Here is a 17,521-nt window from a genome sequence, read left to right as displayed (position 1 = left end):
TAACAATAATCACAGGCCAATCCGACATTCAATAATAATCACAGGCCGTGCAAACATCCAATAATAATCACAGACCAATCCGACATCTAATAATAATCACAGACCAATCCGACATCTAATAATAATCACAGACCAACCCGACATCTAATAATAATCACAGGTTAATCCGACATTCAATAATAATCACAGGTCAAGCCCACATCTAATAGTAACCAGAGGTCAATCCCACATCTAATAGTAACCGCAGGTCAATCCAACATTTAATACCACCACTGACCACATCTGATGACCACTGACTGCTCCAAACATCCAATAGCAATCATTGATTGTTCAGATATCCAACACCCACCATGACTACTCAAGACATCCGATAACCATCACTGATGTTCAAAACATCCAATAACCTCCATCGACTGATCAAAACTCCCGATAACCATCGCCGATTGCTCAAAACATCTGATGACCACCACTGACCATTTAAGCATCTGAGAATAACCTCAAACAAAGTGATGTACCTAATAATAACAGCAGGAGCATCATTTAAAGATATATTAACCACAGGCTGATATCCCAGACACTCATTAGTAGATACACATTAAAAAAAAATGGTTAAAAGAACAAGGAGAGTAGTAAAAAACTTCAGTAGTAGTCAGAATAGTAAAATGGGCAGGCACTTTCACTATGAAGAATAAAGTGGATTATCTAGATTAAACTGTACAATATTAAAGGGGATGCAAGAACAGAGCAGGGAGGGGCATCCTAACAAGTCTTTGAAGGTAGTAGGATAGGTGGAGGTTGTTAAAAAAGCAAACAGGATACTTGGTTTTCTGAGCTTTATAAATAGAAGGGTGGCTTAATAAAGTGAGCAGGTTATGTTGATATTTTACAAAATATGTTAAATCCCAGCTAATAAAGTGACCAATTCCAGGTATGGCATTAAAGGGATGATGATGTTAACACCTTGGCAATGCTTTTCCATCAGTTACACGTACAGGCAAGAAAAGCTGGGGCTGTTTTCCATGGATCAGAGAAGTCGAAGGGAGATTTGACGCAGATGTTTCAAATCATACATGCAAAAATATTGTTCTTGGCTGATATATTTTAGAATATAACTTTTAACAATTACAGAATTAATTACTGAGAAACATATAAGCAATGCTAAAGTACATGTAATTCAAAGAAGCCTGTAATCAACCACAGCATAAAAACTAAACTATTGTGCAAGGTCAGAGTTAATGGCAAAAAACTTGAACGATAAATTATCTATCACCAAGCTTGTAATGGAACTTGGAGGTGTGCAGAGAAGGCAATCACATCCAGTTGAAATATACATAATTCCTATGGGTTGCAATATTATGTTAAAGGTAAAATAATTAGTTTGTATTACTGTTTGAATCATTCCTAGTATACCATGTCATTGTGGTGACAGGATGTAAGGTTAGAACATTTTCTTGTTTGTGTGTTTGCTGGCACTTATGCAGTTCAGTTTCGGTTTTGTGACAGAAAAGTAACTGGAAGATTCATTCCGACCTGTAGCTAGTGGAAAAAAAATCTGTAGTTTTCAGAAAGTTTTGAGGTAGAAAGCAGTTAGGTAGAATAATTAGCTTAGGAAGAACTGCACAGAAGCCATGGGAGCAGACTGGGAATTAAAAGCATCAGGACAAGGAGCTGAAGTGTTCACTGTTGTAAGTTCTGTTAAAAAAAAGTGGAGAATTGCTCAACTAAAAGACAAGGGAAGCAGCTTGTAATGTGTACCTCTCAGATACCTAGACACTAGTCACTCAAACATTCCACAATAACTACAGACCAGTGACTCATATCCCACAACGGCCTCAGGCTACACAATCAAACATTCAGTAATAACTGCTAGCAAAAAAATCACATAATTATCTCTGGCCAGCCTCTCAACCCATCGTTTAATAAATGCAAGTCACCAAAACATCCAACAATAACAGCATTATAAAATCCTATTAATAAATAACTGTAGGCCAGTAACACAAACATCTGATATTGTGAAGAAACTACAATCTATTACCAATCACAGTTCCAATATATTTTTCAGAATAAACAAATTAGTTCCTGTGTCAGTGTGACAGAACAAACAGAACCTTTATTCCTTTACAGACACTTTATGCACTCGAATTCCCTTAAAATGGAGACCAGATGCTTTCCTAGTGGCATGCTACACCTGCATGCCAACTTTCATGAATTATCAGAAGTTAGAATTCTGGTCACAGCAAGCAATTAGAAAGGCAAATAGTGTATTACCTTCATCACAAGGGGATTTGAGTCCACAAGTAAAGATGTTTTCCTGCAACTGTATAAAACGTTGGTGAGACCGTTACCTGAAATATCGCGTAGTTTTTGTCTCTTTGTTGGAGAGTCTTGTGATGGAATATACTAGCTGTAGAGGGACTGCAACAGAGGTTTAGTAATCCAGAATAATCCGTAGATAGTGGGATCATTTTGAGGAGAACTTTTTTATTCGTTCATGGGATATGGACATTATTGGATATGTTGGTGTTTTTGTCCATCCCTACCCTGAGCAGCCTTCTTTTACCACTGCAATCCTTGAGAAGTAGGTATGTATTCAGCCACAGTGCTATTAGGAAAGGGGTTCAAGATTTTTGACCCAGCACTGAAGGAATGGCAATAAAATTCCAAATCAAGAGGGGGAGTGGCTTGGAGAGAACTTACAGATGGTGCTGTTTCCATGCATCTACTGCCTGTGTCCTTTTTGAAGGTAGAGATCACAGACTTTGAAGGTGCTGTCAGAAAAGCCTGGGTAAGTTATTGCTTGAATATGGCACTTTTTATTAATTCATTCGTGGGATGTGGGTGTCACTGACTGGGCTAACATTTATTGTCCAACTCATGCTACCCTTGAAAAGATGGTTGCGTGCCGCCTTCTTCAATCATTGGTGTTCATGTGCTGTAGATAGACACTGATAGGCTCCGAGTTCCTGAATTTTGACCCAGTAACACTAAAGTAACAGTGATCTATTTCCAAGTCAGGATTGGCTTGTAGGCATACGGTAGAGTACTCATGAATATGTTGCCCATGTCCTTCTAGATAGTTGTGGTCATGGGTTTGGAAGGTGCTGCCTAAGCAGCCTTTGTGAATTTCTGCAATGCATTTTTTTTATTCACTCAGAGGACGAAGTCGTCTCTGGCTAGGCCAGCATTTATTGCCCAGAGGCAACTACATTGTTGTGGCTCAGGATTCACATATAAGCCACAGCAGGTAAGGATGACAGATTTCCTTCCCCAATGGACATTAGTGAACCAATAGATTTTTCTGACAATCAACAATGGGTATTGTTAGACCCTTAATTCCAGATTCTTTATTGAATCCAAATTCTACCATCTGCCATTGTGGGATTTGAACCCTACTCCCCAGAACATTAGTTGAGTTTCTAGATTAATAATCCAGTGATAATACGACTAGGCCACTGCTTCCCTGTCTCACCTTGCAGATGGTACACATTGCTGCCACTGAGTGTCTGAAGTGGATGCTTGTGGATGTGGCACCAATTAAGTGGGCTGCTTTGAGTCCACAAGTAAAAATGTTTTCTTGCAACTGTATACAGCCTTGGTGAAACCATACCTGAAATATTGTGTACATCTTCTTGCTGGAGATCCTCATCATAGAATATACTAGTGATACAGGGAGAACAACAGAGGTTTAATTAATTAATTCAAATTTCTTGAGTGTTGTTGGAGCTGCACTCATTCAGGTAAGTGAGAAGTATTCCCATCACACTCTTCATTTGTGGCTTGTATTTGGCAGATATGCTTTGGGAAATTACTCACCTCTGATTTGCTCTTACAGCTGTTTTATGTATATGGCAAGTCCGGTTCAGTTTCTAATCCAGTTCAGTTTCTCGAAAAGTGACATCCTGCACCCACCCAGACATGTGGAGAGTAATCCATCTTACTCCTGACTTCTCTTGTAAATGGTGACAGGTATTACAGAGGTAGGATGTAAGTTACACACCGCAGAATTCCTAGCCTCTGACCTGCCCTTGTAGCCACAGTATTTATATGGCTATTCCAGTTCAGTTTCTAGCCAATGGTAAACCCTGCTAACAGTCATTACCTGGCACGTATATGGCTCAAATATTACTTGTCACTTAGCAGCCCAAAGCTGGATGTTGTTTAGATCTTGCTGCATATATGCACAGATTGCTTCAGTATCTGAGGAGTTATGAATGGTGTTGAACATCGTGCAATCATTGGTGAACATCCCCACTTCTGACATTATGGTAGAAAAAAGGTCATTGATGAAGCAGCTGAAGATAGTTAGGCCTTAGACATCACCCTGAGGAACTCCTGCAATGACATCTATGGACTAAGATATCTGGTTTTCAACAACAACAACCAACTTTCTTTGTGGTAGGTATGACTACAACTAGTGGAGAGATTTTCCAGTGATTCCCATTGACTTGAGTAATGGTGGGCCTCCTGGATGCCACACTCAGTTAAACATAGCCTTGATGTCAAAGGCAGTTACTCTCACCCTGGCATTCAGCTCTTTTGTCTATGTTATAACCAAGGTTATAATGAGGTCAGGTGCTGCCTGGTGATACTTTCCATCATTTTACTGATGATCAAGAGTCGACTGATGGTGTGGTAATTAGCTGAGTTGGCTTTATCCTGTTTTTTGTGTACAGAACACATCTCAGCAATTTTCCGCATTACTGAGTAAATGCTAGTGTTGTAGCTGTACTGAACAGCTTGGTTCAGATGTGGCAAGTTCTGGAGCACATGTTTTCAGGACTACTGCCGGAATGTTGTCAAGGTCCAGAACCCTACCAGTATGTAGTGCCTTAAGTCATTTCTTGATATCACACAGATTGAATTTAATTGGCTGAAGACTGGCATCTCTGACGCTCAGAACCTTGGCACTTCTAGGTAAAGTTTTTTGCAAATGCCTTATATTTTGATTTGATGACCATACTCCCCTCTCATTGAAGATGGGGATGTTCATGGAGTCTCCGCCTTGAGTGAGTTGACTGTCCAATACCATTCTTGACTCGATGTGGTAGGACACTAGAGTTTAGATCTGATCCATTGGTTGTGGAATTGATTTGTTCTATTACTTGCTGCTTATGCTGTTTGGCATACAAGTAGTATTTTTGGTAGCTTCACCAGATTTACCCCTCATTTTTAAGTTTGCCTGATACCGGTCCTGGCATGCCCTCCTGCACTCTTCATTGAATAAGTGTTTATTCCTGCACAATGGCAATATTTGAGTAGGGTACATGGCAGACTTTGAGGATGCAGATTGTGTTGAGTACAATTCTCCTGATGGTTATGGCCCACACAACTTCAAAGATGCCCATTCTTGAAGCTTCAAGTACATCCCATTGAGCAAAGTGACAATGCTACAAAATACAATATAAGGTTTCTCAACACAAAGACTTCATCTCCACAAGGACGGTGCGGTGGTCACTCTTACTGATGCTCTCATGGACAAATGCATCTGCAGCAGGCTGCTTCGTGAAGATGTGGACAAGCATGTTTTTTCCTTTTATTGGTTCTCTTACCATCTGCTACAGACCCAGTTCTAAGAATGATGTCCTCCAGGACTCAACCAGGTACTTTGCCAAACAATACACTGAAAATTATTTAGTTGATTTCTCATCTCAGAATGCTGAAAACATGCGCCCAAGCTGTAGCCTCTTCCCAGAAGTGCAGGATTTAATATTTAACTAGTCTTTAATTTAATTTGAATGGTAACATAAAAACATAAGGGATAGGACAGGAACAGATGACATGGCCAGTACAGCATGCTATCTCAACCAATTAAATGATTGTCCCCTTATCCTAGGATTGTACTGTTCTCTCAATTCTACAGATAGAGGAGACAACCACTGCTACTACCTTTTCAAGTCCTTGCAGATTCTTCTGTATTTAAATGAGATCACCTCTCATACACCAGAGTATATAGACCGAATTTAGTCAGCCTCTGATTACAGGTTAACCCTCTCATCCCAGTGATAATCTAGTGAAGCTTCCCTGTACCTACTCCAATATTCCTTAAATATAGAGATGTAAACTGTACACAGTAGTCCAGGTGTGGGATCACCAAAGACCTATATAATTGTAGTAAGTCCATTTAATTCTTGTACTCCAATCCCCTTGCAATAATGGTAAATGTGCCATTTGCGTTCTTCATTGATTGCTATACCTGAATGCAACTTTCTGCATTCCTTGTACAAACACAGCCACGTCCCTCTGAACATCAATAGTTATAAGTTTCACTCCTGTTTCAAAAACAGCTTTTCCCTTTTTCAACTGAATTGAATAAACTCTCACTTCCCCACATCACACACCATCACTTTACCTGATGAAGGGGCAACACTCCGAAAGCTTGTGATTTCAAATAAACCTGTTGGGCTATAACCCGGTGTTGTCTGACTCCACTAGTTAGTCTGCCAGCTTAAAATTACTCTGTTTATGCCTACTGTTTGCTTCATGTGTGTTAATCTATCTTGTATCCATGCTCAAATATCACTCCCAACTCCCTTAAGCACAGCTGATCTGCATTCAACAACAACTGCATTCTCCTCACCAACAATACCTCTTCGTTATGCTGAGTTTTGGGAGATATTCCGAAAAATACAGAGTGGAGTTTAAAGATGACTGGAGTTTAGAGATTATACTAACTGGAAACACTACAAGTACGTAGTATAGGCCGTCAGCTGATCAAGTCATTGTCCTGACTCTTCCTCTTAATATTTAAAACCCTAATTTATTCACCTATAATGTGACTTTTCTTTTATTCAGTTAAATCAGACACATTACCATTAGAGGTTTACAGTGTCCCAAGATCAAGGATCAATACATCATGTTTATACGAGGGAATCATTTAAAAAGGACAGTTATCCAAGGAAAATATATATATTGCAGAAAAACACAATTCTGCAGATGCAACAGATCTAAAATAAAAGCTGAAAGATTCAGCAGACCAGGCAGCATCAGCAAACAAAGGAGGAATTAGCTTTACAGGTCAATTACCCTTTATTTGAATTCTGTTCATTTGCACATTACTACTACCATTGTAACTCAAAACAAGTTTAGTTATTCTATCAACATAGCGTTTATTAAAAACAATAGACTACAAAAGACAAAGCTAAAACACTACAGGATGGTCACACACACAGGATCTTAGAAACAAAATACAGTCAATTTCACTTCGGTTAAAATTTATTTCTAATATTATGTTGTTTCTAAGATTGTTTGCTTATGTTATTCTTATTTGCTTAACATTCTTCCATTGTGTTTGCTTCGGGGAAGACTGGATGGAGCATAGAATCAGAGAATGATTACTGCACAGGAGGCTATTCAGCCTGATGTGTCTATTCTGGCCCTCTGAAGGAGCAATTCACTCAGAGTTACTTCTCTGCATTTTCCTATCCTCCTGAAAAAATTCCCTTTTCAGATAATGATCCAATTTCCTTTTCAAAGCTTCAACTGAATCATTCTCATGAATCTTTTCAGTATTGTCTGTAATGTCTTCACATTCTTTCTGAAGAGTGGTGCCCAGAACCAGGTGCAATACTCCAGTTGACAGTAAACTAGTGTTTTAAACAGATTTAACATGTCTGGAATGATCTGCTGCTAATCTGGTTTGACCTTTGCACTGGTCCTCCAGATTGCTGTTGCTGCTTCAAAACTAATTAAGTTAATTTTTCGCTGTAAATTTTAAGTACCAGGTCAGTAATTACTACAGGTAGAATTGTCCTACCTGATTTTCCATGTCTTGTAAATATGATGTAAAAAAAGGCTGTTGACATTACCTGTCTAGCTTTAGTATATGTGCAAGTAATGATGTATCAATGCAAATGTTACTCTTGAATTTGTACTCGATAGGGAAAAGAACCATTTCCATGTTTTACTCTCTGCAATACTTTTTTCTCTTACTTCACAGAATAATGGCCACTATTTTTAAAAAATTGTTCTTGGAATGCGGCTGGATTTATTGCCCATCCCTTGTTGCTTTAGCTTTCCTACATTTGTCAAGAACAAGGTTAGTAGGTGTGAATTGGATTATTATGATTTGAGCATGGCAAATATTGATGATTTTGCTCTCTGAAACCATTCCCCTCTTCTGTCACAAGCCCCCTTATGATATCCAAAGGTTCAGCTGTGAGATGAGCTGCAGTCCTGTACATGTTGGTGTTTCCACTTCGAAGACATACTTTTAAGTTGGGAAGTATAGGTTTGCTGATGAACATTTATGGACTTCTGTGAATTGACTGTATTTTCCAGACAATGATTTTTTTTATTGACCTGAACCAATGAATTCACCCCTATAAAGGGCTCATTGGTTGAAAGCTTCTGAACTTACATCATTCCAAAAGTCAACCAATGAAGAAGAAGAAGAAGACAGAGAATCCTATCCCAATAGTGAAACAGAAGCATTAGACAGTGTGGAGAGGGGAAAGAAATTAGATTAAAAATGATCAATTAATATTTTAGAGCTAACTTATTAACAACGTCACTCATTCATTCAGCAACTCAGCAACAACAATTAACCGAGTAAAGTAAACACCAAAAAGGGAGTTTTCGGAAAGGGGAAAACAGAATTGCACACAAACATAGTAAGTGATTATATAATTTATTTTACTCACTTCAAATTGATCCAGAGGAGAGGCAGGTGTATTCAAAAATGCCAAGAAAGAATTCTGTGAGTCTTGGTGCTTTACACCTAGAAAAACAGCAGCAAGTTCTTTTAAACTCAAGGAAATATTTATCCTGCACTTCTTCTGGAGGACCAATCTGCCTGCACAAGGGGGAGTGAACACCATAACATGTTTGAGGTGTTTTTTTTTTAAAGAGATAACTCTACATGTAAACATCAATTACTGCAAAATATCACCCCTCCACAAGAAAACAAAACTTTAAAATGCTCATAAACAATAATTAAGTCTAACTGTAACATTTTAACACTGAATAGACCCTTCTTCCATTCTGAGAAGGGGTGATGGATGACTATTTCCGCAAATCCAGGATCACTGCAGATTAGAATCAGATCTTTATCAAAAAGATTGTCATAAAACTTATATAATCTGAAATACGCACCTGTCACAGATTTGCTAGCCAAGGGAAAAACTTGAGGATTAAAATGCAATATTACAAAGTAAATAATAGGGTCCAATTCATGAATATAGCTGAAGAAAGAGCCACGTTGTCACATAAGTTATATGAATCATTGTGATTATTTGAAATTTGTTTGGCCTGCTGAGTGCAAAACAAATACTTTGATAAAATGTCTCTCTTCAGCGATATTGAAGCTCCACTTCCCAAAACATGTCATTTTCACAAACAAACATTTGAATGTACAAATTAGGAGTGGTAGTAGGCCAATCAAACACTTCATGCCTGCTTCACCATTTAATAAGTTGATGGCTGATGTGATTTCTCCACATTCCCAGTTGCCCCCAGTAACCTTTAACCCCCTTGTTCACTAAGAATCTAACTCTACCTTAAAAATATTCAAAGACTCTGCTTTCATTGCCTTTTGAAGAAGAATGGTCCAAAGACTCACAACCATCTGTAAGAATATTTTTCCTTGTCTCTGTCTTAAATGCTTACTTTTAAACAGTGATCTGTCATTCTAGGCTCTCCCATGAAAGTAAACATTCTTTTCACATCTAACCTGCCAAACTCCTCAATGAAATTGCTTCTTATTCTTCTAAATTCCAGCAGACACACACCCAGCCAGCCCAAACTTCCCTCATAAAGCAACACACCCATTTCGGGTATCAGTTTAATAAACTTCTTCCAAACTGCTTCCATCGCATTTATATGCTTTCTTAAATAAAAAGACTAATATTGTACTCCAGATATGGTTTCACCAGCACTCTGTATAACTGAAGCGTAACCTCCTTACTTGTACATTCAATTCTCCTCACAATAAACAATAACATTCCATTAGCTTTCATGATTACTTGCTGTACCTGCATACTAGTCTTCTGCAATTCATGCACTAGGAAGACTAGATCCCTCTGTATGCCAGAACTTGGCAATCTCTCATCATTTTGATAATATGACTTTTTTTTGTCAAAATCGACAATTTCATTTTTTTCCTACTTTATACTCTATTTGTCAGATCTTTGCCCACTCACTAAACCTTTGTAGCGTCCTTATGTCCTCCTCACAACTTACTCTCCTACCCACCCTTGGGTCAACTGCAAATTTAGCAACCATAATTTTGGTTTCTTCATTATACAAGTTATAAAATGTTTAGGATCCAACACTGAGTCATGTGATCATAAGACACAAAAGCAGAAGTAGGCTATTCAGCCCACTGAGTCAATAATGTGGAACTCCAAAAGGACATGGACAAGATAGTAGAGTGGATGGATAGGTGGCACATGAGGTTCAATGCAGAAAAGTGTAAGGTGACTTTGTTTGGAAGAACAGTGAAAAACAATATAAAATAGGGGGTATGTTATATTTCAAGAAGGACTAGGAGCCGCAGCAGTTAAAACAACAAGATTTTTAAAATGGACTTTTTTTAAGAACTTTTTTTTTAAGGGTCTACAGTGAATGGCTAAGGTTTGTTTTTATTCTTAATTCAGAAATTAGAAAAATTCTATATCTGTTTTAGAGGGTTTATTTTTACACTGTAAAGGCTTTTTTTGAAAAAAACTGAAGAGTTTTTTAAAAATAAGGAGTTGTGTTTTTGTTCCGCAGAGTCCTGCACGTGGTCAGCTCTGGAGAAGACTTTTCTTCTTCGATGAATTTATTGAAAAGTAATGGTTTTTTCAGTTAATCAGCTGAGTAGTTGATTTTATTTAATTTTTATATGTTTGATATATATTTAATTTTATTCCACTTTAACATTATTTTATGCAGTAAATGAAAAGTAGTTTATTTTATATATATATATAAGGTGTTATTGAAACATCCTTTATTTTAGGCTTAATGTTATTAAGGCCATATATAATGTAGACAGTGAGATGGCTAGTAGATTTAGTAAAGTTATTGCCCAGCAGGATCAGTCGGATAGATGGGTGACTGTCAGGGAAGGTAGTTCAAAAGTCTCCAGTGGCTCTTCCTCTATCAAATAAATATTCAGTTTTTGGAACAGTTGAAGGGGATAGTCTCTCTGCTGAAATTGGAGCAGCAAGTCAGTTATTGGACACTTGGAACGATTTTTATGTTAGACAGCGTTTGACAAAATTTAATTGAATTATTGTTATAGGGGAATCTCTTGTCAGGGGTTTGACAGGCAATTCTGTGGCAGTGAGCATAAATTCAGGATGATTTGTTGCTTTCCGGTGCTAGGACATTTCTAAATGTTTCAAGCATATTGTTAAAGGTGAGATTGTGAAGCCAGAAATTATTGTACATATTGGTAGGAATGACATTTTCAGGGAAAAGATTAAAGCAGTACAAAGTGAATTTAAGAGATTAGGTAGAAGATTAAAAAATAAAACCTTAAAAGTAGTAATTTCTGGTTTACTCCCAATGCCAAACTCAAACAAAGCAAGGAAGAAAAGGTTAAAGGAGATAAATCAATGTCTGAAGAATTGGCATATTGTTCAGGGATTCAGGTTTTTGGACAATTGTAATGTTTTTTGGGATAGAAAAGACCTGTTCAAAAAGAATGGGTCTAACCTAAACTCAAGAGAGACCAATATCTTAGCAGGGAGGTTTGCTCATTCTATTAAGGGAGGCTTTATACTGCTAGAGAAGGCGAGTGGAGGAATTCTAACTAGCAGTGTAAATGGAAGGATTGACGGGGTAGGTTCTGAATGTGAGAAGAGCACATCAATTAGGAAAGAAAGACAAGAGAATCAGAGTATGGAGTAACTCTGAAGAATTAAACTGAATTTATTTCAATGCAAGGGGTCTTACGGGTAAGGCTGATAAACTCAGGGCATATTTAAGAGCATGGGATTGGGACAACATAGCTATTACAGAAACTTGGCTGAGAGATGGACAAGACTGGCTGCACAATGTTCCCGGTCTTAGGTGCTATAGGAAGGATAGAAAAGGAGGCAAGAAAGGAGGGAGATGGCATTTTTGATTAAGGAATACATTACTGCTGTAACTAGGGAAGATATTTCTGAAAAATTGTCCAGTGAAAATATATGAGTAGAAATTACAAGTAAGAAAAAAATCACTTTGAAGGGAGATCTCAGATATATGTAAGCATAAGGTTGTAATAATGGGGCATTTTAATTTTCCAAACATTGACTGGGGCTACCATAGTGTTAAAGGTTTGTATGGTGAAGAATTTGTCAAATGTGCTGAAGAAAATGAGCAAAACTAGACCTTGTTTTGGGCAATAAGGCAGGGCAGGTAACTGAAGTAATAATGGGGGAACACTCTGGGTCTAGCGATCATAATTCTATTAGTTTCAGAACGGCTATGGAAAAGGATAAGCCTTCCATAAACGTTAAAATTTTTAATTGGAATAAGGCAAATTTTAATGGTATGAGACAAGAACTTTCAGAAGTTGATTGGAGTAGAATGTTCACAGGTAAAAGGACGTCTGACAAGTCAGAAGCGATCACGAGTGTGATGGTGAGAGTTCAGAAGCATTTTGTTCCTGTTAGTGTGATTGGTAAAGATGGTAAGATTAGGGAGCAATAGATGAATAAAGATATTGAGGTTTTAATCAAGAATAAAAGGGATTTTTTTTTGAAGTATAGACAACGTGGTTCAATTAAATCTCTTAATCAATATAAAGAGTATGGGGCATTCTTAAGACAGAAATCAGGAAGGCAAAAAGGGAATATGAGAAAGCACTGGCAGATAAGGTCAAGGATAATCCCAAAGAGATTCTACAAATACATTAAGAGTAAAAGGGTAACTAGAGAGAGGGTAGGGCCTCTTAAAGATCAAGGAGGTTGTCTTTGTGTTGAACTCCAGGAGATAGGAGAGATATTAAATGAATATTTCATGTCAGTTTTTACTGTGGAGAAAGAAATGGAGTCTAGAGAATGCAGAGAAATTAACTTTGATGTTTTAAAAACAGTTCACATTACAGAAGAAGAATTCAGGAGGTTTTAGAGAATATAAAGGTGGATAAATCTCTGAGACTTGATCTAATGTAGCCCAGAATGTTGTGGGAAGTAAGGGAGGAAATTACGAGACCCCTTACAGAAATATTTGCATCATCTATAACTATGTGTGAGGTGCCTGATGACTGGAGGGTGGCTAATGTTGTACCTTTGTGTAAGAAAGGTTGTAAGGAGAAACCGGGGAACTATGGACCTATAAGTCTGACTTCGGTTGTGGGTAAATTGTTGGAGATGATTATAAAAGACAGGATTTATGGACATTTAGAGAGGCAAAAAATAATTAGGGATATTCAGCATGGTTGTGTGTGAGGAAAATCATGTCTCACAAACTTGATTGAGTTTTCTGAGGAAGTTACTAAAAAGGTTGATGATGACAGAGCAGTAGACTTTGTTTTTTTGGATTTTAGTAAAGCCTTTGACAAGCTTCTGCATGGTAGACTAATTAAGAAAGTTAGTCACATGGGATTCAGGGTGAGCTTGATAATTAGATACATAATTGGCTTAACAGCAGCAGATAGAGACTAATAGTGGAGAGTTTCAGGGTTTCAACCCAAAAGGTTGACTTTCCTGCTCCTCACATGTGATCTGACTGGCTGTGCTTTTCTAGCACCACATTTATTGACTCAAACTTCCAACATCTGTACCAAAAGGGCATTAACTTTCAAGGAAGCACTGGTTTGTTGCCCTCCAATGTCACAAGTGCATTTTCCACTATTGTCTTATTCAAGTTTTTGAATAATGAGCACAATGCTTTATTTCATACTTGGCGCTAGGTTGAAGGAGAGTGGATCCTTTTGCCTACTGTATTGCTGTATCTGATCTGTTAATTTCACAATGCCGATGAGCTTCATCATCCTTAAGCTTTTACTTCAAGGTTGTAGTCAAAGCTCCAATGTCGCAGGTGTAGTAGTCACGGTCGATCTTCTCGAGTAGATTACTTGGAAGGCTTAGTAAAGTGTCATCCTGGTTCAATTCATATTTGGTTTGATTTCTTAGAATCCCTGGACACTATGGACAATTTAGCATGGCCAATTCACCTCACTTGCGCAGTTTTAGACTGTGGAGGAAACCAGAGCACCCAGTGGAAACCCATGCAGACAAAGTGAGCATGTACAAACACCACAGTCACCTGAGGGTGGAACTGAACCCACGTCCCTGGTGCTGTGAGGCAGCAGTGCTAACCACTGAGCCACCGTGCCACCTGATTTCTGCCTTGGCCTGTGGTTTGATTGCATATAGCACTGATCTAACCTTGCCACATTTTACTTGATTCTCATCCTTGATTATCAATTTGACAGAGATCTTTTTCATGCTTCCCAGATTTCCATTTAAAACAATGGTATGTTTCTTTAGCATTTGTGACAGATCAGTCTCAGAATCTCACAAGCGATTTACTTCAGTCCAATTGGGTTCAATTTTCTCCAACAATGTTCTTCCTAATAAAGCTGGAAAATTTCCTTTGGAAATATACAAGGTCAAATCTTCAGGTGACTGTATAACTCAACATTCATTGATACAATACCTTAAAGCCACCACTTTGCTGGTGTACATTCTTAGTACAATTTTTGAGGGTTGCAGCACAATGTGACTCAGTTGCTTCGATTACACAATTTTAGATATTAATGAAACCGCTGCTCTGGTGTCCATCTCCATTCTTAAGGGTTTGCCATTCAGTACCCAGTATCGGTTGGTGTCACTAGCAATGGCCAGTGTGTTTAATAACAGCTCCTCTTCAGACTATAAGTCTATGTTTTTCTCATGCTGTTTTAGTAACATGTATATTTTCTTCCAACTGTTTGGTTTCTGTAACTTTCCTGTGTCTTGTTTGTGGTTCTTCCTCAAACATGCCTGTTCAATGTGTCATTTTTTTGCCACAGTTTCTTCATACAACTTCTTTCTACGAGCAAATTTTTGCTTTGTGACTTGTTTTTCCATACTGTTGGCAGTTTTGAGTCTGCATTGGTGCTCGTATGTCAGCCAACATTTTGTGAACTCAGCCTTCGTTTTGTATGTCCTCATGCCTGAACTTAGCTTTGGGCCTTCTTGGTTGCCAGTTCCACTGAGACCGCTATTTCAAGTGCCTTCTTTAAGTCTTAGTTCCTTTCTGTCTGAAGTAACCGCTTCTGGATTTCTTCACTTCTTAAACCACACACCAGTCTGCCTCTGTTGGCATCATTTACGTTGCTAACAAACTAGTAGCTTTCTGCAAGCGTCTCTATCTTTGGTACAAACTAGGAGACAGACTCACCATGACACTGGTAGTGTTTGTGGAATCTGAACCTTTCATTGATTGATTGATTGATTGTTGTCACACGTAGCGAGATACAGTGAAAAGTGTTGTTTTGCGTGCTCTACAGGCAAAACATATATAAAGTGCATCAGGGTGGCAGAACAGAACAGATTGCCGAATACAGTGTTACAGCTGCAAAGAAGGTGGAGAGAGAGTGTAAGAGAGAGAGAGAGAGATTATAATTAACATTTGAAAGGTCCATTCAAAAGTCTGATAACAGCAGGGAGCAAGCCGCTCTTCAATCTATTCATATGCGTATTCGAATTTTTATATCTTCTGCCTGATGGAAAAGGGTGGAAGAGAGTATAACTGGGATGTGAGTCATCTTTGATTATGTTGGTTGCTTTCCTGAGGCAGCGGGAAGTATAGATGGAGTCAATGGATGAAAGGCTGGTTTGCCTGAGGGACTGGGCTGTGTTCATGACTCTGTAGTTTTGTGTGGTTTCTGGAAGAGCAGTTGCCATATCAAGCTGTGATGCATTCAGATAGAATGTTTTCTATTGTGCATCTATAAAAATTGGTAAGAGTTCTTGTGGACATGCCAAATCGCCTTAGCCTCCTGAGAAAGTAGAGATGTTGTTGTGCAAGTAACATTCGAGCAACACAAGCACCAGGTGATAACCATCTCCAATAACCATTTCCTGTTGGTATTCAATGCTGTTACTATTGTTAAATCCCTAAGCATCATTGTCCTGGGGGTTACCATTGGCTGGAAACCAAACTAGACCAACCATATAAATACCGTGGCTACAAGAGCAGATCAATGGCTAGGAACCCTCAGCAAATAATTCACTTCCTGTCTCCCCTAAGCCTATCTACCTCCATAAGATGCAATTCACACTGTAATGGAATAATCTCCACTTGCCTGATGAGTGCAGCTCCAACAATATTCAAGACATTTGTCACCACACAAGTCAAAGCAGCCAGCTTGATTAGCACCACATCCACAAACATCTACTTCCTTTACCACCAAACATTAATAGCAGTGTATACCATGGAAAGGATGCATTGCAGCATCTCACGAAGGCTCCTTAGACAGCACCTTCCAAACCTGTGATCAGTACCTTCAAAAAGGATAAGGCAGCAGATACATGGGAATGTCTACATCAGCAAATTCCCCTCCAAGCCACTCACCTTCCTTACTATCAGCGAAGCCCATATTTCACGAATTAATTAAAAAAAAATGGTTATATTGTTGGTAGCTACATGGACAATGATGACTTGATCCTCCCCTTCATTACTGCATGTTTCTCTCCAATCCTGAGCAAATGTCCCAGTTCTGAGGAAGGGTCAACGGTCTCGAAACATTAACTCTGTTTTCTCCTTCACAGATGCCGCCAGATCGGCTGAGCTTTTCCAGCAATTTCAGTTTTGTTTCCTGATTTACAGCATCCACAGTTCTTTCATTTTTTTACTAAATCAGAATACTCTATCCTAAAGGATGTGACAGTCTTCTGGAATGATTTGTCCAGGTAAGTGAACTCCTCTTTAATGTGTTGCAGTGTTCATAGAGTGAGTGGTGGCTGCTTAAGCTGTGAATGCTTATTGCAGTTGCATTTGCCCTGGATCATACTGGCTCTCACATTCTACTGCCTTGGCACACAATCTGTCTGCAATCCTTAATCTTTCAATTAACTACTGCATTATTTAATTTAATTGCTTATTTTCCTTTTGTTATGCAAGGGAGCACTTCCTTCCCTAAAATTTGTCATGCATCTGCCGGTAGAGGTTCAAATTGCAAGAGATATCTCTAATTATATCCTCTTAATTAGTGAATCCCCAGGCACAGGGGGGAAAAATGACAAAGACCATACGAAACTAAGTAACAAAATTAGATATTTAGAGAGAGATCAAGAATTCCCTTACTCATCTAAAAGTCACACTTAGTGCTGACTTTACTGCACAGGGGGAAGGAATTAAATGATAAACAGGTGCTAATTTGACAGGGTACATTCAAACTTCATTAGGATCACACTGATACAGTCGCGAAGTGTTGAGGCAGCCAAAAAATGAGAATAATTGAGATAACAAGGTGTAGAGCTGGATGAACACAGCAGGCCAAGCAGCATCACAGGAGCAGGAAGGCTGATGTTTCGGGCCTAGACTCTTCTTCAGAAACCCTTTCTGAAGAAGGGTCGAGGCCCGATACATCAGCCTTCCTGCTCCTCTGATGCTGCTTGGCCTG

General features: G+C 38.6%; 1 protein-coding gene across 1 annotated transcript in view; it reads right to left on the bottom strand.

Annotated features, from left to right (window-relative positions):
- The window catches only part of LOC109916915 (serine/threonine-protein kinase MRCK alpha-like), a 323,123-nt gene that overhangs the window by 96,503 nt on the left and 209,099 nt on the right, over window positions 1-17,521 (bottom strand). The window contains exon 21 of the mRNA XM_048596650.1: window positions 8,640-8,716. Within this exon, the coding sequence (XP_048452607.1) occupies window positions 8,640-8,716 (77 nt within the window). The remainder of the gene's footprint in view (window positions 1-8,639; window positions 8,717-17,521) is intronic.

The sequence above is a fragment of the Rhincodon typus genome, chromosome 5 (genome assembly GCF_021869965.1).
Source record: "Rhincodon typus isolate 14 chromosome 5, sRhiTyp1.1, whole genome shotgun sequence".
Taxonomy (NCBI): domain Eukaryota; kingdom Metazoa; phylum Chordata; class Chondrichthyes; order Orectolobiformes; family Rhincodontidae; genus Rhincodon; species Rhincodon typus.
This window is presented reverse-complemented; position numbering and strand designations above follow the sequence as displayed.